The sequence below is a fragment of the Myiozetetes cayanensis genome, unplaced genomic scaffold, assembly GCF_022539395.1.
Source record: "Myiozetetes cayanensis isolate MyiCay16 unplaced genomic scaffold, myiCay2020 scf4, whole genome shotgun sequence".
NCBI lineage: Eukaryota > Metazoa > Chordata > Aves > Passeriformes > Tyrannidae > Myiozetetes > Myiozetetes cayanensis.
The window spans coordinates 54622741-54647083 of record NW_026087631.1 but is presented as its reverse complement, the minus strand read 5'-3'; the positions used below and the strand labels follow the sequence as shown (position 1 = coordinate 54647083).

Genomic DNA, 24343 nt, shown 5'->3' with positions numbered 1-24343 from the left:
TCAGTACAAGAGGAGAAGGACTCTATCCCAAACTAACACGGACCACAGTCTCAGGTGTGAATTTGAGATGGGCTCTCTACCTGGGCTTTTCAGATATTCAACACCTGTCAGGACAAAGCTCTTTATATGATAAAGAATAAGAGCTTCTTGCTTTTAGACACAATTCTTGCAGCATACAGCTATTTTATCATATTTAAAATTATTTCACTTTCCTAAGGAAATAATCCCATCATGTCAAAAGAAACAACTGTTTGCTCTGTATCTTGACATCGTGGATCTTGGCTGTAGTGTAACTGATACAAAGAAACACAAGTGACATAACCCTGTGCATGTGTGTGTTTTAAACAGTTTAAGAGACCAGCTTATACAATCCAGAGTTGCAGCCCTGAGAAGAAATGTTCAGCTACTGAAACTTTATTAGATAAACTGCTTGCCTCTTTTTTTATTTTTTCCATCACTGCATGAAAACACAGAAAACTGATACTACAGGTAGTTCTCTAGCAGATAATTTTGAATGATGGGCTAGATATGGTCAGGGTCTATGGCCTGAATTGCATGTGGTTTCATATTATCATACATTGATAATTGTATTGGAGATTATCTTGGGCATGGCACTATGTGAATAAAGGAAAGAGCTCCTGACACCAAGTTAGGAGATTTTGCTTTCATGTTGGGTTTCAGTTCTAAGACCTCTCCCCTTCCACTTGAGGCACTGTAGATGCACACGAAAACATTTAGAATAGTGCTAGATAACTGAGGGGAGGACAACTACATATGCTTTTTTCTTGTTTATAGCTCTCTGTTTTATAAGATGGGTAATTGACACTGAATTAAGAAAAGAACATGTATCTGGGAAAGTTGCATTACTTTTCTGTGCTCTCTTTCCATCATAAAAAATTTTCTGGGAATTTTCTAGTCAACATAAGTGCTTTTTGCACTTCCCTCGTCCTTTCTGCTATTTAGATTTTAATGTACTGATGGGTCAAATCTTTGATAGACAATATTTTTTTACTTAAGTAGGGGATGACCAAACAGAGAGAATGTGACTCAAAAATAGCTCAGTGCCAAGGTAGATATTTTTTCTGCCAGACTTGAGCTAGCAATAGTCAAAGTTACTGGCAGATTGCTCTACACTGGCAACAGGATGCTGTGAGAGGCATAAATAGAGAATGAGCACAGAGTAATATGAAAGGATACTTGTGTCTTGAAGGATCTTGCCAGCTAGTTCAGACCACTCACACAGAGATAGAAATAGTTGCTTCTGGTAACTAGTCTGGCTCAACAGTAAACTTGCATGGTGTATCTTCTTTCTGGTTGAGAAAAATTTTTATTTTAAAAACATTTTTAAACAAGGCAAAACCTGTCAATAGCTTCATGTAGCTTCAAAATCAAGTTTTGGATGACTATTGTTTTTTCTTTAATTTTCTACTATTTTACTACTCTTGATTCTTAAATGTCAAGACTGAATATTTAAGGATTGATGGCTTGTAAATTCCTAACAGTCTGATGTGGTTTTGTTGCAGTTTAACTTTAAAAAACAAAACAAAACATTGAAACCATCTCTACTAGGGGCAACCCTTGCAAAAAGGGTTGTGAGTGGTCAGCCTCTCTGGGAGTGAGAGGCAAATTTTGCCTGCTGTGGAAGAGGAGCCATGCTTCTACATTTTATTTTTCTTTGGGCTTCTCTTCTTTCCTCTCTCCTCTCTTCTCTCTTTTCCTTTATATAAAAAATGCATTAAAAGTTGTTTTCCAAACCCTCTTTCACCATTTTCCTTCTTTTTCCCCTGATGTTGATGTATTAAGGGTTTAGGGAATGTTTTATTGCTATTTCATCTTATTGATCTTTCTATGCCAGAAGGAAATTCATCTGGAATGACTTGGTCATATGGATATTGGTTAAATAGACTGGCTAGAGAATTCAGCCCTACACAACAGCTTTTTCTAATGACAGTAATGTCACAGGAAATTCTTTTAAATGCTTTCAGAGGTAGGGGGTTATTTTTCTGACAGTGGCTTTTAGGTATGACTTACCTCAACATATCAAGAGAATTGCACACCAGCCTTTAGGCAGTAAGTTGTTTGCTAATAAAATCTTCAGAGAGTCTGTTGTTCCTGAGCCTATTTTTGAACAGTCAAGGTCTACAATTTCTATGTAACACCTTGAAGATAATGCACTGTGTTTTTCCTTTATGCAGACAAAGAGAACGGTGAGAACAAGGAGACACAGCACTGGCAGAGAGGAGCTTGATTCACAGTTTTTCTTAAAAGAAAAAATACAGATATTCTGATACTGATTTGTGGATTTTCTTCTGACATTTACTCTAAGACCATGTTATAGAAAACAGAAATAAATGCATCCCAATGATCTTCTACACATAAAAGCCTTCCTTCAGACGAAACAAAATCTCCAAAACTTAGACTTAGACAGTAGTTCTTTAGGCAGGAGAAAAGACCTTGTTTCATGAGAAAAATCTTTTGACCAAGCTACTGCAGAGTATCTGTCTGTTTCTACTTAGACTGCATGTGCCCCTCTCCTACAAAGAAAAGTGAATTCTGTTATATAAATACATACTTTGGCATGGACTTCAATGTGAATTTGCTCAGTGCTTATATGCCTCTGAAATATCACTTAAGAAACAAAAAACTTTTAGAAAAAAAAACCCTAGTGGGGATTTTTTATGCCACATGACATAGTGGTCTTGATTCTCTTCCCTGTGAACTTATCGCTGCCAATGAGTGGGTTTAGACTCTCACCCTGTACTTGCAAAGAGCAAGCCCCATCATCATCTAGCAGCCCTGCTGAGCCTCTGCCTATGTCCCCACTATCAGCCAGTTGTCTTGGCATCAGTGACAGACTCTCAGTTGTTACTCAGACTTTACTTGTATAATCTTCCTTTATTTGGAATTAAGTGTTTTCTTAGATTTTTCAGGCAGATGCCCAGTGTGATCTCTGGAGAGAACCAGTTCAGAGAGCAGGACTGCAGAGTACAGAAATTTCCTGAAAAATTTCAGCTTCTAGACAGTCGGTACCTCTCACAAGTTATGCTTGGAATCAGGATACCCAAAGATGAAGAAGAATGTGTTTGGAATTGGTAGCAAATGGAGGAAGTTTTAGGGAGCTTTGTATCAACACTACTTCATTAGTGAAAAATTATTAAAGGCCTGGTGTTATGGCGGTTGAGGCTTTTATCATTCTCTCAGCCACAGTTCCACATACCATCCTTTGTATCTCTGTCTAGGTCTTTTACTGATGGCCTTCTTCTCCTTGTTCTAGATTTTTATGGGCAGCTTCAGACTTTCTGCCCTCCACACCATGCTGACACTCAGAAGAACATACAAAATGGTGTTTCTTGCAATATGGTTCCTCCTTTTGAAGACTGCTTATCTCCCACATCAACAGGCCAGGCAGGGCTTGGCATTTTCCATCGAACTTTTTCAGGTCATTCTGGTATCACAGGTAAATGACAGCTGGTGACTTTGTGGATGATTGTCAGCTGGTGACTTTGTGGATGATTGTGTACAGTCTGTGAACATTGATCTGCTTGAGCCATGGGAGTGCATGTGAGTGGGACATCTCGTGACAGACTTGACTCTTTGACTCACAAAGAGGAGATGGTTTTCAGACCTTTGTGGAGTGGTTGGCACTGGGAGGCAGTCACCATAGGTGACAGTAAACTGTACTCTGTTGAGGGCTTCTCAGTGTTCTAATCTGTGGGGGTCAGACAGTCTCTAGCTTGTGTATTTGCTTTGAGATGCAGTCTGTTGAGCCTTGTGTGATATTCGTGCAGCCACTCCACTTCACTGCTTGTGTTGTAGCAGGAACCCGAGATGATTTAAACCACTGATTTTGCTTGGTGTATGTTTGGGTTTTATCAGTCTTGAATTTAATTCATTCACATTTCTATGACAAGAACTGCCTGGGTGTGTACTTATCTGTCTGTGCTTAACTTAGTCTCTACCCAGATGAAAAGTACTTCAGGGGCTTGTATGCTGCTCTGGAAGGGAGAAAGTTCCCTCTGTGCAGGGCATTAGTACAAGCCAGTGAGCCTAATCTTAGGGCCTAAGTACAACTAAGCACCAAGTCTTTCATTGTCCTTCTACACAGGATGAATTCACTTAACACTTACTGTTCTTTGAAATCCCTTTTACATCCTTGGTACTTCAGTAGTGCATTGCAAAGCCAATGCACCTGTAATTTCAGAGAGACATCTCACGGTATGTAAACCTGTTATCCAAAAGGTGGGGGTTTTTATGCAAACAGTTACTCTTGCGTTTACTACTATTGCTTGTAGAAGGTAGTCATTTCTGTGCCAGGCTTTGCTTTACAGCAATTCGTTCTACAATATTTTATCATGAGTTCAGTATGATGAAATTTTTTAAGCAAGCGTGAAGTTTATTTTTAAAATTATCACAATTTCAACATCCATTGTATGGGGAAGTGTTAGCTGTGATGAATTGTGCTGTACATCAGACTCAATTCAGACAGAACTGAAAATTCCTCTCTTGGTAAGGAGTAAGTGATGTTTTTAATTTCAAACATATGTTGGCTTGTTTTTTTTGTTTGTGTATTTGATTTAAAGCCATTTCCAGATCTATGTATAAGTATTAGAACATATTTCATGATATAGCTATCCTAGTTAATTAACTGTTTTTTGGGTTTTTTTTCCCAGTGTATGACTTTCCAGCAGGGTCCATAGGTATCTTTGGTGATTCAGCTTGTAGCATGCCAGAGGACAGCGGTTTCCTACAAGTAAACGCAGTGGATCGTCCTTCTAGCCAGCTTTCCTCCGTATATACTGAAGGCTAAAGTAATGTAAATCTAGTTACAAGAACTTCATTCCATTTCATCTTGCCCTTCTTGTATTTTTCCACAAAATATTTCTCTTCATGAAACTGGCATGTATGTATGGGGATATGACTGGATATACATACATAATGGAGAGGAAAAAAGCAATCACTGAGCATTCTTCATTTAATCACGCGCCAACTGAGAAGGGGAATGTTTGGAGAAAGCGAGCTTTGCCAAAACCTTAGCAATATTTCTTTTCTTCTCATCTGTGGCACAGCAACTCTATTTTTTTATTATTTCTTCTTTTTAATTTCTCAAAGGGAATTCAGAGACCAAATAAGAAAACTGCTTGTTAGCTGCAATCCTTTCAAGTTGAATGGGTACACTTACTGAAGAACAAAGCTTTAGAAAATTCCTTTTTCACAAGAGGAAAAGAAGTAAAACTAGAGCATACTACAAACCATTTCAAAGGCATACAGCTTTTTGCACAATCTGTTTGCATGTGATGCTTCCGACCTTAAACACACACAAGTATCCAGAAGGGAGAGAAATTAGACGTATAATTTGGTACTACCCATTGGAGGTGCCCCTGGTGGTCTAGTGGTAAAGGCGCGGTGCTATCACCGCGGAGACCCGGGTTCGATTCCCGGTCAGGGCCACTCCCGGGCAGGTGGGGCTCGTTAGCCCTTAAAGGCAACCCACCTACGTCCTAAGGACCTCACTGCCACCGTCCAAGCTCGCTTGGCCCCGGCAGATGAACCTTAGGATTAAAGGGTGGGCTCAGTTCCGCGCACACTGTGTCTCACCTAAAAAATCCAATGCGCAGGCTGGAAGGTGTAAAGACCTTCCCCGGATCTTCATTCGTAAAGACTGGCCATTATTATTATTGGAGGTACTGGTGTGGCTTCTTTTTGGACTCAAAGATCATTGGTACTGGATTTCTTACAGACCTTGGGTTATGTGTCTCTTCCTTCCCTCTGTATTTTTAGCCATACAATATGGCTATTGCTATTTTTCCAATATTCATTCCAACCCAATGCTTTAAGTGTGAATAAGAAGGGTTAAACACATGAGAATTTACATAGGCTTTGTCTGTGTTTAGCACAGATGCCAGATAAGAATAAGTACATTTTAACTCTCTGTTGCTTTTTAATTACATTGTAGAACTTTATTGCTGTACTGTGCTAATACTGTGCTATAGTTTTCTTTAGGGAGGTTTAAAACACTGTGTAGGAAAGATTCCTCCTTAAATTCCACAGATTTTTTTTAAAAAACAATTTGTATTGATTCAATTAAATTTTTGTTGCCCTAATATTTTCTAGAACATATTTTCAGAAAGAGCTACTCTTAATTGTGCTGTGTTCCCTCTGGTTACTTAGAGGTAAAACTGAACTGGTTTGATGGGTTTGATCTTTCTACTCAATGTCAGCTCTAGTCTTTGAATTTAGTCCAGGATACAAGCAAATGTGGTTGCTCTTCATGAAAGATACAAGATTATCAGTTAAAGTCAGTATTTCACAGTGAAGACATGCCATCACTGTGATCCTGTATGCCTTGGAAGCAACTGTCACATTATGCAGGATTGAATTTTTAGGTGATTAATCCTTGTTCATCCCTTTTGTGGACTTCTTAACTATGTTAATGTGCATCTTAACATTTTCATGATCTGAAATAGTAAGGACAGGACAGAAATTTAGTTTGTTCTTACAGGCTAGACCACAACTACGCTTCTGAAATCACTCTTCTGCAAAGATGAACATAAAAAAAATTGTTTATACAAATTCTTTTTGAGTTTTTCAGTGCAGTTGGCTCAAATTTGTAATTTAATTTGTCATTATGTTGAATAGGTGAATTTATGTTCAGATGTTTATTAACACTGGCAATCTTTTGAGGTTTTTATTCATGAAGTATATTCTTACGTGCAGACGTATGTGCATAAATGTTTAATGGAGAGATTTTCATCCAATAAATATGTAGAATATATGGACAAAGCATGCAGATAAATGAAGTACAATAAGAAGTAGTATGACTAAAATACAGATAATTCTGCGCTAAGTTCTTCCCCCTTTTATTCTGCTTCTCATATCACAAGTGAAGTCGTTGTTCTGCTCCAGCTTGCAGTAACAGGACCAGATGTTACAATATGTGGCTTGCAAATGACATCAGGCATCCCTTACAGCTGTACATGCACAGTCCTTTTGCATTAGTGTATGATCTGGCCCAGTGCATTGACCACGAGTTTCACTTTTTAATTAAGCTTTAATTTTGTCCTATCTTAAAGCCCATTATGCATTCACTGCACAAGCATAACTTGATTCAGCAGAAATAACTAGTCACACTGAACACTTCAATTTCAAATGTGTGGGACTGTGTTTTGTTCCACTGAAGTCAGCCAGAGCAGGATCAGGCTCAGTGTGGAAGTACATGTGTATATACCTATGTACATACATACTTTGTATGTATAAATCCCTCAAGGTTCTTTTAACCACGTGGTTATCCAGTGTTTGTCCATTGCTGTGCACAGAACTGAAATATTGTTGCTGTCTTCAGATCTGTACTACCCTGACTTTTAAATATTTTGAAATATTTTTCTAGTATCTGAATGTACAAGCTGTTCAGTAGAGCAGAGGGTTTTACATTTTGAAACCTCCTGACCAAAGGAAAAGTGGGGGTACAGAATTCAAAAAAGATATTCATAATTTGGGGCTTCATTACATTTAAAAATTTTTACAAGTCATTAATTTGTTATTTCTCATATATATATATATATATATATATATATATATTCACAGCTTTCCATGAGCCTTAATACTAAAAAGAAGGAGTTAAGGTACAGTTACATCAAGCACATGAGAGTGGGTTACCAGACTGTAAAAAGGTATGCCTTTGTTTACTTCTCTTTCAGAGATAGAGAGGATTCTTCACAATTATTTCATTATTCTCTTTGAAATTGGACTGATTTCAGGGCATCAACTTAATCACTGAGGGCAATTGTATAAAAAAGAATTATTTTATCTCAAGTATTTAAGATATTTAATTAGGGAATTGTGTTTGTCACATGTTACAATGAAAAAGGTGCTTGAGAGAATACATAAAGTAATGCCAGTTACTGAGTTATCTTCCAATACTTGTGCCTTAGTGATTTTTATGTTGTTATTTTACTTGCTGGATTGTTAATTATCTAAAGGGATTCATGTCGAGAAAATGAAGTTATTTTAGACTATGGACATGAAAAAATATTCAAATGAAATTATTTACAGTCATTCTTTTATACAATTCACTTGTTTTCAGACTCAATGATCTATTTATATCTTTATTAGAAATGGGTCTACACTGGAGTTCAAAATACAGTCTCAAAGTGCATATGTACATGTGGGAGTATATGAGAGTGTACGTGTTTATTTGGATCTCCCTTTCTATGTATATATACACACAAGCACACAAGCATTATGGTGTAATAATACCAGGTGCTGAAGTACTGAAGTGCTAAAACCATCTGCCAATCTGTCACATTGTATTTTGTTTTCAGCTTTCTTTGAAGAGGTGTGAATGAGTATAAAAATTACATTTTAGCTGTTTGTTCCCTGTTTTCCCTGTGTAATTTTATAGTAGAGTTTTTTAAACAGCACTTTTTTGTTCTTTGTATGGAATTTTGTTGTTGGTTAGTTTTGTTGGTTTGGGGTTTTTTTTAATATATATTTTCTAGAAGCAGGTAAAGCAAAAGAGAAATACCATTTAAAATTAGCTGAGGGGGGTTATATTTAAGAAAAAAAAATTTTTTTGCTCTGTACAAAAAGCAGCATCTTGTGTAATATTTTTTTACACAAAGCACTTTGGTAAGGAGAGAAAGTGGGATTATGTTTTTCCTAAACCTTACAGAGTAATCTACATATTTATACACACTTACATATACACATATGTTCTTAATCTACTATACTGTATATCTGGCTGATAGTTGTTCTAAAGAAATACCTGTTGCATATCATGGAAAAAAAAATCAAAATAATTAGTTACACTTCTTGCTGCACTAGTATGTATAATTTTGTGATTTTTTTTTTTTACAGTTACTTTTCATACAATCATAAGTTATTTTTGTCCTGTTTGATAAAGTTCTGTTTTATGTAAAAGGTAAAGTGAAATGTGTATATGGATGGTACAAAATAAAACTTGAAAACTGTAACTCCATTATGTTACCTGTAGAACATCTTATTGTTAGATGCCTTTAAAGAAGACTGCTCCAGCCATTGTCCTTCCCCATAAAACTACTAGTGTTTGCATAGATTATACAAACACTACTAGTGTTTGTATAATTAGAAATAGAAACAGGGGAAAAGAAACCCTCAGAAATTTCTTCTAAAAAAATCTTGGGTTAGATTTTTAAGTCTGGATTTATTACTGTTACAGTGAGGTTAGAGATAGAGATAGAGATAGATAGAAATAGAGATAAATGAATGCCTCGGTGTTTGTGCCCTGGGTGGAAACACAAATAAAAGAAGAAAATTTAATTACATTTTTGTGTTCTGATCATTTTTTATTTTTAATTGTTTTCTTTGTTCGTGTTCAACAGTAAAACATATAAAGGCATTTTTCTTTATTGTCTGGTTATTGTTTCTAACATACTCAAGCAATTAAACTATTTCAAAGCATTTAATGTATGAAAAAGAACATTTTTTTAAACTGTGCATTAGATAAAATAAAAACAAAAGATAGAGACAGAAGCTGATGCATGTTTATGCCCAAATTTTCCAAAACATATACTAAGAATACAACACATTTAGGAAATAAGAGGTTACCTTCTACTATTGGACTAGAAATCTACGGAAAATACACTAATTAATAAATTAACTAAATTCAGAGGAATCCTGTGATAGGGTTGCAAACAAACCTTTGAAAATAATGGTCCTGGCTGATTTTACTATGAAACTAGCATGCTGGTTTTGAGTCAACCATGAGCAGGTAAAAACCATTAAGGCTGCAGTCACTGACAGGTGTATGTGTGAGCTTTGTAGAGCTTTGCTAAAAATAAACTTTGCCCAGTGCGATCTTATTTGCACTGCATCTTAGTTACTGTAGGAAACTTGCCCCATGGTTTAGCAAGTATTGTTAGTGAATCCTGCAAACAATATGAAGAACTGAGAGCTGCTGAATTTAAGTGTTTCAGAATTCAGTTTTTCTTTATAGATGGAGAGAGAGAGCCCTTCAAATGAGAGGTCTACAAGTTCCCTATGCAGTGGAGAGTAACATGGTTCAAAATACCTCAAAGCCATGCGCTTTTTTCTGTGTGCCTGAGGTATACCACTTTTTCATGATGTCCAGCAAAGTATCCTATAGCAAAATCGTGAGATGTAGTAAAAAAATTACGTGACAGGTATATTCTCCTGAAGAACATAATTTCTGAATTAAGATTGTCTGAACTTTTTCCTTGATAAAGTGCTTGTGTTTGGGGTTTCCTGTTGTAGGGAAAAAAAACCATTTTGAAACATCAGAAACTCTCACAAGATGAAAATTTTTGTTTGTATTTAGTTAAAGGAGTTCTCCTATGTGATTATCCTAAAGCCACAGTGTATTCCTGAATTTATACCAGCTCTGTCCTAATGGAAAATATTTCAATAAATCTTTATATATATTCCTATCTCCTTCAACAAGAGAAGAAAATAATAAACATAATTATACCATTCTGAATATTCATCTATTAATATATCCTAATTAAGAGTGAGGATGTCTATATGAAAACACTGTTGTCCATTTTCCTAGGCTGTGATCCTCAGGGAAATGCTACTTCATATTCAGACTTGCTATTTCCTACTTTGAATCACTTTATAACTCCAAATAATATCACATGTGTTTTCAAGTACCTGATTTTTAAACTGTGACTCCAAATAACATCACATGTGTTTTCAAGTACCTAATTTTTAAACTGTGACTGTTATCCACTGTAAATAAGCCTCCTCAAGAAGCAGTTTTAAAAAGTTTATCCCATAATGGACAGTCTTAAAGTGGACAACTTCTGTATGTCTGTATATTTACTCACTCACTGCAATATACAACTACAAAAACCAGAATGGTAGAATTAATCTTACAGAATTAAAAATGTTAACTTTTTAAGGTTGTTGTGTATTTTTTCTCTGCCTTCCTTGAAATTATAGTGTTCTCTTTTAAAAGCTAAGTATGAAAAATCATTCTACCACATCTTCCCATGCCATTTATAGATTTACAACCAAAGTAAATTTACCCAGCAGTCATATCATTAATGATTCACAAATGAGATGGGTTAGTTCAGTGAACTGTAACAAAGAATGCCTTTCTATGTGTCTAGCTAAAAGTTCCAACATGCTTTTGTTTTAACTAGAAAATGCAAACCTTATGCATGGTTGGAGCTAGGTACACAGAATAAAGCATTACAAGTAAATCTACGTAGGCAGAAGAAAATATAACCATTTCCTCAATATAATAGATTTTTCCCTTTTGACCAAAAATGTACTTGAACCTGCCAGTCAGTGGGCACATTCCAAGCTTGACTGTATGTAAATCAGACAGCTTCAGTTATTCTAGGAATGGTCACAGTGAGGTTGATTAAGCTTATGAAAAGCAGGGTGACCTGGTCTTCTTATTCCCTGAAAATTCCAGCTTAAATCTGTTGGAAAAACAAAACCTAAAGCTGCTACTGCAACTGTAGCTTACATATTTACAACCACAATAACTAGAGTGGCAGCACTGTGATTCTACCTGTTAACTCATCACTTAGCATAGCACACAGCTGTAATTAAGCTGTACCTATCTTGGGCTGGAGGAAGAGGAAGGATACTTTGCTTTAATGGAAGTTAAATTAGTAGTACTGAGTGAAGTTCCTAGAGAAGAAGTTAAAGCAGCTTAACTGGACCAGCTTATCCATCAAGGAAGTGGCAGTAGTGTTAGATGACACCATTATTTTGCTAAACCTTTATTTATGATCAGTTCGATTTTTGAACCAATGAGGAATCAGAATATTTCTCAAAATAATGGAAGTTTTTTACCCTGGAAGTTTAAAATCTATGGAGGCCACATTCTATCATACTCATTTTTTCCCAACCCTACTGTAGAAGCCAGAGTATGTTGTAGAGTTCCAATGCCAATTTTCTCTTTTGTGACTTTGTTAGGACAGTCTACAAAAGCATTGAATAGAGTAGCAGTTTTGTCATCTAGATATGTACAGCATAGAAGCTATTAAAATTATTAAACTAATTTTAGGGAACCTGCTAAAATACAATCTGCACAAAACAGAATTGTGCAGATTTACTCAATCAGAATTACTCAAGCTGAAGCTGAACCAATGTGTATAAGGTGAGATTACCCAATTAATGAAAATGTTGCTTAAAGGTTGAACAGGAAAGAAAAGAATGGCGCTCAGATCCACTCTGGTACTCTTACTTGTTGGTGTACTTTTTTTTACTACTTGCATTTGTGTGTCTCAATTATTCAAGAGCCTATTTCAGTCTAGAGACTGTTGGTGCACAATTTTTGCTGGCAGTTGGGCTTTTTGTCTTGGTGGGCCTTCTTCATTGAAACTTAGTGCTGTACATGTTGCTGAGCAAACCTACTTTGAATAAAGGTGGGGGCAGTTGCTTGTATTTAGCTAGAAGGGACTTATGTAACAGTAGCTTCATGACTTTTACTTTATACTTTCGTCTTTGACCCCTAAACCTAACATGACAGTCAATGAGGCTACACTCAATGGCTCAAATGACAAAAGAATTGATCATGCCAATCCCATTGTCCCTCATTTTACATCACTATGTGACCTCCAACAGGACACCTACAATATAGGAACAGCTAAAACCAAACTGCTTGGTCTGATTAGTTTTTCATGCATTACTGATGGAGTTGTTACTTTCACTGCGTGAAGTATGGCCTTAGGCAAGACTACTGCTCAAGTCATCAAACACAATGCACACCATCAGCAAAGATACAAGAACCTTAAGGGAAACTGTAACTGAAAGTGATCTTCATGCTCCTTTGGACCATGAAGGGATCACCAGTCTTGTGTCTGCTGGTCCTGTAGACTGGAGGACTCTGATGGCAAAAGGTTTACTGAAGCAAATGGAGACCAGTGTAGCCAAGGGCTGACCACAGCCTGTGTGTCTCCCAAACATTCTTTCTGCAAAGATCAGTGATTTTGGTGGCTCTTTGCTACCTGAGAGTCCCACCACAGGAAGGATCCTCAAACAGCTGGCCAGCTGCATTTTACACTGGACTTGGTTATTGCACAACGCCAAAGCTGCTGGATGTAATTCTGTCAGCCTGTGCTAGAGAAAAACTGAAGCAGAAACCTAGTATATGGACTTTTTTCCCGATGAATGCAACAGATTGCATCAAATTAACTCCCATTGGATAGTTTAACATGGCTTTAGGATATTCTTTTATACTAGAATCAATGCTAAGAAAGGAGAGGGGAAAAGAATTTTTTCTCTTCTGTTGTTCTCTTTTATCTCCCGTTGTTCAGAAAATATTCAAAAATCTTCCTGACAAAGAACACTAAACATTTTACTCATTTTAGGGCTGCTCAAATGTGAATGAGAGTAAACTTAGCCCTGTTTGTTTGCAGAAAAAGCTAAGTAGGGTAAGTGAATGTTGCCCTAAGTCGTATGTCTTGCTTAAGAATCATAGTCAAGCGTAAATTTGAATTGAATTTTGGGTTCAAAAGCAAAAAAGAAGTGAGAAATGTTCAGGAAACTCATCACTGAAGGAAACATGACACGGGAAGAAAAGAATAAGAAGAGTAACATAATATAATATACCTCTAAACTGTATATGTACAGAGACATGGGAAGGACACAGAGGAGTTGATAAAAGCTTTTTTCTTTCAAAGATCTCAAGGCTGTTTCCTAAACAAGATGAGACTGCATCATTAACCTTAACTTGGAGTTGTAGTTGCCAGTAATATTTTAAACAATAAGACTAACAATTACATATTTTCAGTCTAGGTCAAGCCATTGCAAACATCATCAGAAATAGAAACCACTACTTACTGGAAGACTTAGGTTGCTTATAACCTGGGAAACTTCCCAGTGGTGGGCTTTTGCCTTCTAACTTTGCCTTACCTTTATTTTATGCTCAACCTGCTTGAGAGCCTTATTCCAATTCTGTGTAAACCCTTGAGCATGTTCTCAGTGCCACTTTACTATATGTACCTGTCTATAAAATAATGACATAGAAATGTCAACATTAATTCAGGCCCTGTTTGCACTGAAGTGAACAAGGAGTGTTTCTCCTAAAATCTATACTGGAAAGCATGTAATGAACATGAATACCAAATCAAGCCTAGTAAGAGCCACATTAAAAACTCATCTAAATTTTATATACTTGGGTTTTGGTGGAAAGGAGAGAAAAAGTAACCTACTTCTTTTACCTCTCAAAGCTGCTACTTGCTAAACTATGTGTGGGTCTCTAAAATGTTGGAATTAATCCTATAGCCTTACCTCATTCCACAGGCATTTAACAAAGGAAGTATTTTTGAATGCTGGGTTTCAACTAATTATCAGAAGTGAGTAAGAGAAAAAGGGTCCAAAGAGCACCTGACACAATGGCATGTTAATAATTCACCCAGACGTCTAGGATAACATATGTTTTCTGTGCAGTATTTCATGAGCTCTAGAAAAAGGCTTTTACTTCTCAAAAAAGGAGATGGAGAACTTGATGAAAAAAGGCAGCTAATAAGTGTATCATCTGTTTGTACATCATTTAACCTGCCTAAAAGGGTAAAGTCTTGTTGATATAGGGTTGTATTTTATGAGCAAAAATCAAGAGGTTCTTTGCTTCACTGAGTCTCCCTCCAGCCTCCAGTAATTAATTCAACAATTGTACCTGGGAATTCCAAACATTCATCTTTTGCAGTAACGAAATCTAATGGGGTGCAAAGACACTCCAGAAAAACCAAAAGAGTGAAAAAGGATACCACACTTCTCTGAGAGGTCACATTCTTAGTGAATTATTTGCATAGCATAATTGTGATATATGCATGCAATATCTTGGGGGGAAAAAAAAAAAAAGATAAGCAAAATCAAGTTATGCCCCAGACTTGATTCAGAGCAAAGGGGACCCCCCTTTGCAGGTCTGCATTTTCTCAGTGAGGATATATTGGAAGGACATATTGCCCAGATTACCTCTTGGACTCAGTGTCTTTCTATAAGCTCATCACCATCAAGCAAATCTGGAAGTAACAAAGCCATCTTCTATGACTTACTTGTGGTTCTACAAGGTTAACAGCTGAGGAAAACTCAGGGATGTTGATGAGCATAACTCCTCTTCAGCAAAAGTAAGTAAATTTTGTTATGGAATAACATGTTGAGACAGTAAGACCTGCTACCTAAAATGCAAAAGTTGAGTGAAACAACCATGAGGCTTTATCATATGCACCTGCCTGCAGCAAGAGGAGAACACTGTTAAAGTAACAGTGAGTTCTACTTAGGCTCTGCATTTGTTGAGGGAACCAGGCCCCATACCTGCCTGGCATGGTACAAAAGCACCCTGTAAGCTGATACTGGTCACTGAGTTACTTTAATACCATTCTGAAACCAAAAAGTGAAATTAGAAAGAGGCATGTCTCCAGCAGCAGATCAGCTGCAAGGATCTGTTTTCTCTACTATTCAATGTAGATTTTATTGATTTACATAAACTCAAGAAAAGTTATGTTTCAACAAAACAGAGGATAAAGCCTCCCTTTGATTCAGAAAAACAGCCCTAGTAACACATGCAGCAGTTGCACAAGACAAGAAAAAATATACAAATTGTTAAAAAACCCAATCTTACGCCAACCCAAATAACCCTGTTGCGTCATAGGATTCCAAGAAATTGTGCCATCACTCCTGTGACTGTTGATGTGCCTCATCTATCTGGTGTGTGGTCTTTCTAAATATGCTGACCCACTCAGTCCTCAGCCCTACTGCTTGACAATGCTCATGTTGTTTGACTTCATTTCTCTGTGTTTTATAGTTCTGGTTTTGAGCTAAGTTGATCTAATTTTTAAGTGATGTCACTTTGTTTCCATGGAATTAATTTTATGCTTTCATTGGGAAGACATGGAATGCTTGTGCTTAGCAGAAATGTGTTGTGTGCTTTATTGATGTTTGAAAGGTTGCACTATAAAAAGATTTGGCAAATTAATATGATGCCTATTTGTACTGATAGCTCCAAAAATCAGTTTTCAGTACAAGGGAAAGTACCGTCAAATTTCAGGAAATATCTTAAAATGAGCTCACAGGATTTTTTTTCCTTTCTTTGTGAAGCTGGTGTGCTGGTGTACTGGTGTCCAAGTTTAAATGAGACAAGGGTCTTTTGCTGAGGGTGAGTTAGTGGAAAAGACCCAAACTTTCTCTCTAAGCAATTATAAATCCAAAATTAAAAGGCTCCGATTGAAGAAAAAGAATAAATTATGGAAAAGGAAAAAAAATAACAGCTCTTTATTAAAAGTATGTGTGTATTAACAGAAACACCAAAAAAACCCTAAGTAAAACAACCAAACAACACTCTTATACCCACAAATAACCCCTTCAGAAACAAAACCGATAAACCGGCAAAAAGCGAAGTAAACAGTTCAACTTTTGCACCTTTTGGTGCAATTTCAACCACAGTCAGCAGGGGGTGCTGTCGGATCACCAGAGATGCAGAACTTGTAATGTCCTGTGTCAGCCACCGGGTGACGCTGTTGAATCACCGGAGATGCAGAACTTGTAATGTCTGAAGCCCAGCACGTGGGTATGCCGGAGGAAAAAAACAATCCAACCGAAAAGGAACCTTCTTTCCCTTCCCGCACACTGGGAAAGGGAAGAGGGAGAGGGGAAAAGGGACCAGACAATTTCACTTACTCTGGCTGGTCGAGAAAACTGCTTTGCCTAGTCCTTTCCCTTTCTTTCTCTTGGCGGGGCTCTGTCCTCCGGGGAAAAAAAATGATGCAAGAGGGAAAAAAAAAAAACAAAGGGAAAAGAAAAACCTCCAGGGCAGGAAACAAAAACAATAGCTTTTATCTGGGGAGGAAAAAAAAATTCAGGCGAGGCTCCTCGAAGGCTCTGCTGAGGGCAGAGAGCTGAGACCACACGCAGCCCCACCTCCCAACCTCCTTCCAGCCACACAGTGGCCCCCCCCAGCTCCTCCCACTTCCTTGCCCAGGAGACGAGAGAAAAAAGTAACGTGCAAGTCCTTATCTGCCTTGTCTCCTAGGAGACTAATGTCTGGCCATCAACCATGGAGCTAGGTCTTTTGTACTCCGAAGTGCTTATCTTGATAGCCAGGGGGGAAGGGAGAAAATTCTTCACCTGGGAGAGCTAGCTAAAACCACAACAACTGGTCATGTACATATCTGTGTAATGAAGGCAGTTATAATTACGCAGCAGTTTCTCTGAAGTCCCTGGAACTAGCTTGACAGAAACCAGTGTTAGGGGTGTCAGAATCAAGCATTAAGGCTCAGAAAGTGTGCTGGGAAACGTGTGCAGATCCACTCCCTTGGAGTCCTGACTCTAAGGATTCAAAAGAGCACTCTACTGTTAAAACATTTAGATTCATTTTGGTCTTTAAGACAGCTGGTAGCGGTTATATTTTACTCTGAGAATCTTCTCTATGATGCTCTGGGTAGCAAGACAAGGGATAAAGAAACATTAAACTATTTGCAAGCAGATGCATAGAAATTTGTCATCAATGTCACAATCTTTAGTTTCCAAAAGCAAGCCTGGACAAACAGGGACATGTGGCAGCTTAAGGTGACCTAAAAGTGAATGAAGTGAGAAATTTATTGCTTAACAGTCTTAAAAAGTGAGATGGATTGTGGATAAAATGGTCTTATTTCCACAGTGAAACTGCAGTGAAGTCTCTACTGATGTGTTCCCAAATTCAGCTGACAGCACATAGCAAAACTGTTGACAATTCCCTGTCAGAAACAAAGACCTTTCTTGCTGGTACTTTTTTTGTTGTTTTGTTGTTATGATTGTTTGTTTTTAATAGACCCTTAGATAGAAATCCTTTTATTTCTTCTAATATGTTATACCAATGGAAAACAGCCTCTGAAATAAGTAGCAGAAGAATGCTTCATGACTCATATACTTCATGGTTAACTGTTAATCCCATGTTTGTGATCACTGTATGATATAATACCATTATGTCTAAGCAATTCTCTTGGAAATGCTGAGGAAACCTATTTGCACTGTGCCTCTTTCATCTTTGTCTCCTATCCATTAAATGTAAACAAAAGTATTTCAAAATTCAGATGTCAAATTTGATGAGTTCTCGTTATGCCAAAATCTCTGTAAGAGTGATTTAGAAAGAGCCATAGATGCTGATGAATATGCATTGTGAAGTAGAATTTAACACATTGTTTTTTTGAAGAGTTGTTTAGATTTAGTTCCAGCCATATTCTTGTACAGTTTAGGCTGTGAAGCGGTGCATACTGCCTGTATGTATTTGTAGGGTGGCTGCAATTGGAAGAGACTGTAAAGATAAAAATCTCCAATATGACAAGTGATGGGTAAATTACATTTTCTTTCTTGAAATTTCTTGCTGTTTTGAGTCACAGTCAACCGTAGTAAAACTAGGTCCAGATTTCACTTTTTCATTATGCATTCTGACCCCACTCAAAAGCTTCCAAGAAATGATGGATTTTTAATTTACCTTGTTATCTCAAAACAATAAAGCCTATTATTTTTCTTCTTTGTAGTAGCATTTGAACAGTTATAACTATTTATCAGCACATTTTTGCAAGTGTTGACCAAGAACACTTAATATATTTTTCTCAACCATGAAGGATATACTTAAAATTGTAATGAAAAATTTTAATTTTTCACTGGCAAAAGCTTCATAGAAACTTCTGAGGTACTTTACTACCATTGATCTGTAAGCATAACTCATGCTGACTAATCTCCAAGACTAAATCCTACCCTAAACTTGGTCTAGTTTAACTGCAGTGGCCTTTCACTAATAATAGTTGCTTTCTACTCTGTTTCTTACACTATCTATGATGTTTTAATGTTTATTAATTTAAAGCACTTGAATTTAATTATATAATTTCACTATTTTTCTTAACTGATTTTTCCTGATTTTGTTTTTGTGCAAAAGCCAAATCTCAATTCCTTTCCATATTTAGAGTTTCCAATAGAAGAACAAGACTATTGAAATCACAGAGAATTTGTGCAATAATGGATCTTTGGATCAAAAACTTTTGTACTATGTTCTTTCCCTCTTCTCTTAAACCTTTTAACACCTACTCTTGTCCTTACTGTACCATACCGGTCAATTTCCTTGTGGGAAGAAGACAATATTTTTATTTGGGAAGGAAAAGAACAAGATTTAAAAAGCAACAAGATTCCCCACTTTTGAGGAAACATCACAAATAGAAAACAAAATGAGAAATCAGTAATGCTAATACTTAAATTCCCTAAATGTCTTAGTACTGGAATACATCTAAGCACTAAATAAAAAATTTCTCCAGTCTTTGATATGTAGATTATTATACCTGATGCCAGAAGGTTATGGCACATCAATGGTTAATCAAGAAGTTGTTTATTAATCCCCATACTGGCATTTTTTGTGGTGGTTGACTTCACACACAGAGGAAAAACATGAGAAAGCAATAAAACTTCAGCTTTTCATGCAAGACTTATTTATAGTTTGTTCTAAGTGTTTTTCTGGTACAATTTTATGCCTTGCAACACCCTGCGGTTTGATCTATGGTTTAGATGTCAAAACGTAGTGGTGTAGATCACAGTTTAGTGTGTGAAGCACTTCAGGAGGAATACAAGCTGCCTGAAAGCTGGAGGTGTTTCTACCGTTTTGTTGAACATGGGAAATATCTTGTTTTTCCTTTAAAAAATAAACCACCAGCTCACTAGGTGCAGATTTGCTTTAATATCATTAGAACTCCAGTGGGCCCCAACAGCCTTTCAAACATGATGATTCTTGGTAATGGGTTCTTCCAGCTGCTGCTGAGCATCTCAGAGAGGGCCCTGCCCAACTCCATCAGAACCGAGTCCAGGGTGGACCTACTTACTGTCACTGAAACTGTGCTTGGCCCTGGGTCAACCCCAGGGTATCAAGTGACCAGTGTCAGGCAGGTACCACATCTCAAGGTCTTCCCTGGCCCAGTCCCTGCAGTGCATAACCATGGCAAATAGATTTTATCAGGACCCCCAAGTCAGACCATATTCAAGATGCATAAGTATTCAGAATTATTAATTACAATTCTGTATCTTAGAAATACAATGCTGTTAAAATATGGTATAAAACTTTTGGTGGATTTGAGAAGTGCTCTGGGCTGCAGGACACCCAAAAGGCAGCACGAAAGATCCAGTGCAATCAGAAACAGATGTTGAAGTCAAGACTTTTCTGGTTGGGTAAGTTGAAAGTAGGCAGTGGTGACAGAAAACACGGCTACAATTTTTTTCTGGACGAGGAAGCAAACAATATGGCTAGCACACTCTGACAAAGGTGACAAGACCTGTTGCAGATTTTTATGTGAATTACAGATCAGCATACTGTGATGATTCTTCCATGAAAAAAAAAAAGGATGACCATTTTCAGACAAGTGTGCAGCTTTCTCCCACTAAACAACTTTACAGGCTTGCATCCTGGTTTTGAACTGGTGACTTCAGCCAAAAAGTGTTCCCCTTTTATCTCATTTTTAAAGGCTCAAGTTTATTGTATTTTTCTTCCATTGTATCAATTGCACCAATTTTAATTTTTACTAACTTTTGTCTCCTCTTTGTTTGCTGAATGTAACATCTCCAGGAGGCACATTTGTGAATCAGAGACCAGTGAATCATATTCCCAGGGTTTTGAAGAGATTACTGAAAGTTTTGCCTTTGAAGTTGTAAAATTCTGCTTAGTAAGTTTTTAGTGGGCAAGCCTATGCTATTTAGCACAACAGGGAAGTCTGGAAAAACCTTAAGGAAGAAAGCAACAAGCAGATTCTTCAAATAAGTGTAAATGCTTGATGTAAAAAACCAAAACAGAAAAAAACAGAACAAAAAAACCAAAACAAACAAAAAAAAAACCCACCAAGCAACAAACACTCTAACAACCTATGATCCTTTTGTAAAAGAATTTACAAAACAAACCAGTGCAATGTTTCCAGTCACAAAGACAAAATAGAAAGTTAAAATCTGGGGAAGTTGAAGGTGAAGATCTAATCGAGATAAGGGAAGCATTGAGAGCTTTTGACAAGAAGAACAGGAAAATCACCCATTTCTCTAAAGTATATTGCCAGGAAAACCTTTTAAAGCAGAGTAATGAAAGTTGCTAAGATGACGTGGCTGGCTAGTCTTTTATCCAGAACACTTTCATCCTAGCAGTATCTATAATAGAGAGAGCAAGGAACAGCAAAAATCTCTCACCATAGACATTTGGGTTTGAAGAAAGCATTTGACAGCCTTTAGCAAGTTTCTGAGCATTATATCCCTGGAACAACTTGAAATGTTATAATATGATGTGAAAACCAATTAACAATGTCAGGGCTTTACATATAGGTACAGTAAGTACTTTTAAAGGAAACACAATGAACTTTAGTGCAGTTTTGGAATCAAACTTCCAGTCTCTCACTTCTCATTTTTGACATTGGATTAGTAATGTAAAATGTGCTGAGACAGATTTTGGCATAATAAGGGCAGATTAGGAAAGACATTTTGACTTCCAGATTAGTAGTTTTTTAAAATACAGAGTCCAACAGCTGTTAATAACAAAGGACTCTAAAATGCTGCAAACAGCAGAATTAATAATTGTTTATTAAAAACCCCCGAAACAAAACTAATGGAAACTCCAGGAGATTCTAATACAAGTGCTACCAAATAGCAAAGAAATACAACTGCCATACCTTAACACTAAACTGTCAGTCGAAGAGAACAGCACAAGTTGGAAATATAACAATTGCAGTAACTATCTTAAATTGCAACTTAATGAATAAACTACTACTCTTCAATTCTAAATGCATCTCTACCTGGAAGCTAACTCAAGAAGCAGATAGGTGTCTATATGCTTTTGAAAGCAAATGCCTCAGAAAATTACTTTTAAAAACATTTTGAAAACTTTTGATTTGTCAGAGTTCAACACCTTATTTTAAAAGCTGTTTGGAACGGATGGCAAGGATATATGATGATACATTTGAAAATATGCTGCAGCATATTAGCCAGGTATTTGCAGTCAGCTGAAGAAATCCCAGTACTGTATAACATTCAATGAAGCAAACTCTAATGCACTTCAAGTAAAGGACATGCAAAAATAGATGTCAGAATCCATATTTAGAACACTAAAAATCTTCTCACCTTTCCTCTTTCTTTAAAACTTGAGAAGAAACTTTCAAGCCAAAGTTACAGATTTGCACAAGTACTTTAGAGAATGTTATAATTTTTCTACAAATAACATGGGGAAAAACCCCGAAACAATCCAGAACCTAGAGGGTTTTTCTTTAAGAATCAGCAAAGAATGTGAATGGGGAGTAGTATGATGACTACTCACTCATTTCTGCTATCATACTTTCTAGGGCTATTGCTTGTTTCTGAGAATTAATTTTACCTGTTTTGCCCTCCTATAATTTCAAAAGTTTTGGCTTTGGTATATTTATCTTTTCCTCAGATAGTCCAACCATTTTCAAGGATATTAGTCTATTGAGTTAATTACTTCTAAAAAGTGAACTTACTCTTTTGTTTAATGCAGCTTCCACACTTCTCCAAAGAAACCCCCCCAAACCTTTCTCTATGCATTTGCATAAAATTGCAGCAACTAATTTAGAGACTGCTTTCATGCTGCTTGCTTCAAATTATGGTTATGTTTTTTCCCCCAGTTAAAGAAAAGAAAACCAAAACCCAGAGGATCAAACAAAGAAAAACGTCAAACAAAAACACACAAACACCAAACAGAAAACAAAACCCCAACAAATAAAAAAAAAGGCCACCCCAAAACCAAAAAGCAATCACACACATGTATGAAAAGTGAAGTTGAATAACTTCAAGATAGTTCTGCAAAGACAATCAAGGACAAAAACAGTCTTTAAATCAAAATACTAATTGCTTTCTTAATGGAGCTTCAACTAAGAAATCTTTATTAAACAGAACAAATAAACAAAAGCATCTAAACAACAGCATTGTTCTTTCTGTAGAGCAGTTTCAATTGTACTGCTCTTCTGCAAGGCAGGGCAAGGTATGGTGTAACACTTAATCAGAAGGAGTCATGGAAGTATAGCAGGTATTATTCACTGTTACTATCATGATTTTCTTTCCACTGTTCTTCCCTTTGCCAGCACAGAAATACTTTTTACTCTGGGAAGTGCACATACTAGTACACACATTCATGAAAGGACACAGGTCTTACTCAACTTCTAAGAAGTCTTCTCATACTAAAAAATTTCAACTTAAGTATTATTAAACTCGAGATTTAATAGAGTCTGAAACATATTTCATTGTTACAATTTCATAGATAACATGATAGTGAACCAGTGTGCTACTTTTGACTCTTTTACAGTTTCACAAATGAAAGACAAGTAAAGACAAACTGCTTGCCTGTCAGGAAACAGAAAGCCTCACAACAAAATAGCAAACACACACATCACCACCACAACCAAAACCTAGATTGCCTGTGTATTTGTAAATGGGAATATTTTGTAAATGTCTATAGATACATTAATTATATGTTGCCTTGAGTTCCACCTAGGACAGAGATCGAATTTCTTTTTCCAAATCAGTTGTCTCAGAGATGGTTCCAAATAGTAATTCAAAGTTATCCCTTTGCTAAAAGAAATTTATTTCTATTAGTTGCCATTCATCACTGAACTGAATATAAAACGACACGAGAAGGCAATATTTCTTTGAAAATGACTATCAAGAATATAATGCAGCTAGGTTCAGAGAAAGAGGGGGATTTTGTCTTTCACTATATTTCTTATTCTGAGAAATGTTTTTCCACAGTGTTTATGCAGAAGAATTTAGTTTAGGCTTTCTTAGGTCCAACAGAAGGAGTTAGACAGCATAACCCACATTTGACAGACGTATCTATTAAATGATGCAATACAGCTTTGGTTTTGACACTCAGTGAGCCTGATGCTGCAGCCTGGCATGCATGTATATCTGCTCCTTATCTGTAGAAGTTCTTATTGTATAAAACGACACACACTTATTTGTATAAAATAAGATCTGAGCTGAGTGCAGATGCACCAACAGCTTGTGACCTTCTGCCTATCCCCAACTTCCACAACTGAAAATTGAAAAAACCATATATTTTTAATCAGGGACTTTTCATAGCTGAGCTGAGCAAGGCCTGCTTATAAAAAGTTAAACTAGCAGAATCTTCAGATATGTGTTTGCTGCCATTATTCCTCAAGAGGCAAAATGGCTTGACAAGTGTATAAGGAGTATTGACACCACTTAAGCTATTTCCTCAGTGTTGCCAAGTAACTATTCTGATTTATATCTGTGAGATAAAACCAGGTAAGAGACTGGTGGCAAAACATTTTTTTCTGGGTGTGGTTTTGAAGTATTCTACTAGTTTTGTCTCAGGGTTACTGTGGAAAACACTTAAGCTTACAAAGGTGCCATTGTCTATCAACAGCAT

General features: G+C 36.7%; 1 protein-coding gene across 6 annotated transcripts in view; it reads left to right on the top strand.

Moving 5' to 3' along the window:
• GLIS3 (GLIS family zinc finger 3) overlaps positions 1-24343 on the top strand; it is a 172719-nt gene that overhangs the window by 138269 nt on the left and 10107 nt on the right. For 3 of the 6 annotated variants that reach the window (XM_050328509.1, XM_050328507.1, XM_050328511.1), the window contains 2 exons: positions 3275-3457; positions 4671-9347. The exons of 2 other annotated variants lie outside the window; for them this stretch is intronic. In XM_050328509.1, the coding sequence (XP_050184466.1) occupies positions 3275-3457; positions 4671-4697 (210 nt within the window). In that variant the 3' untranslated portion in view covers positions 4698-9347. Of the gene's footprint in view, positions 1-3274; positions 3458-4670; positions 9348-24343 lie in introns of those variants that run through there. One more of the 6 variants, XM_050328510.1, reaches the window with a different exon arrangement.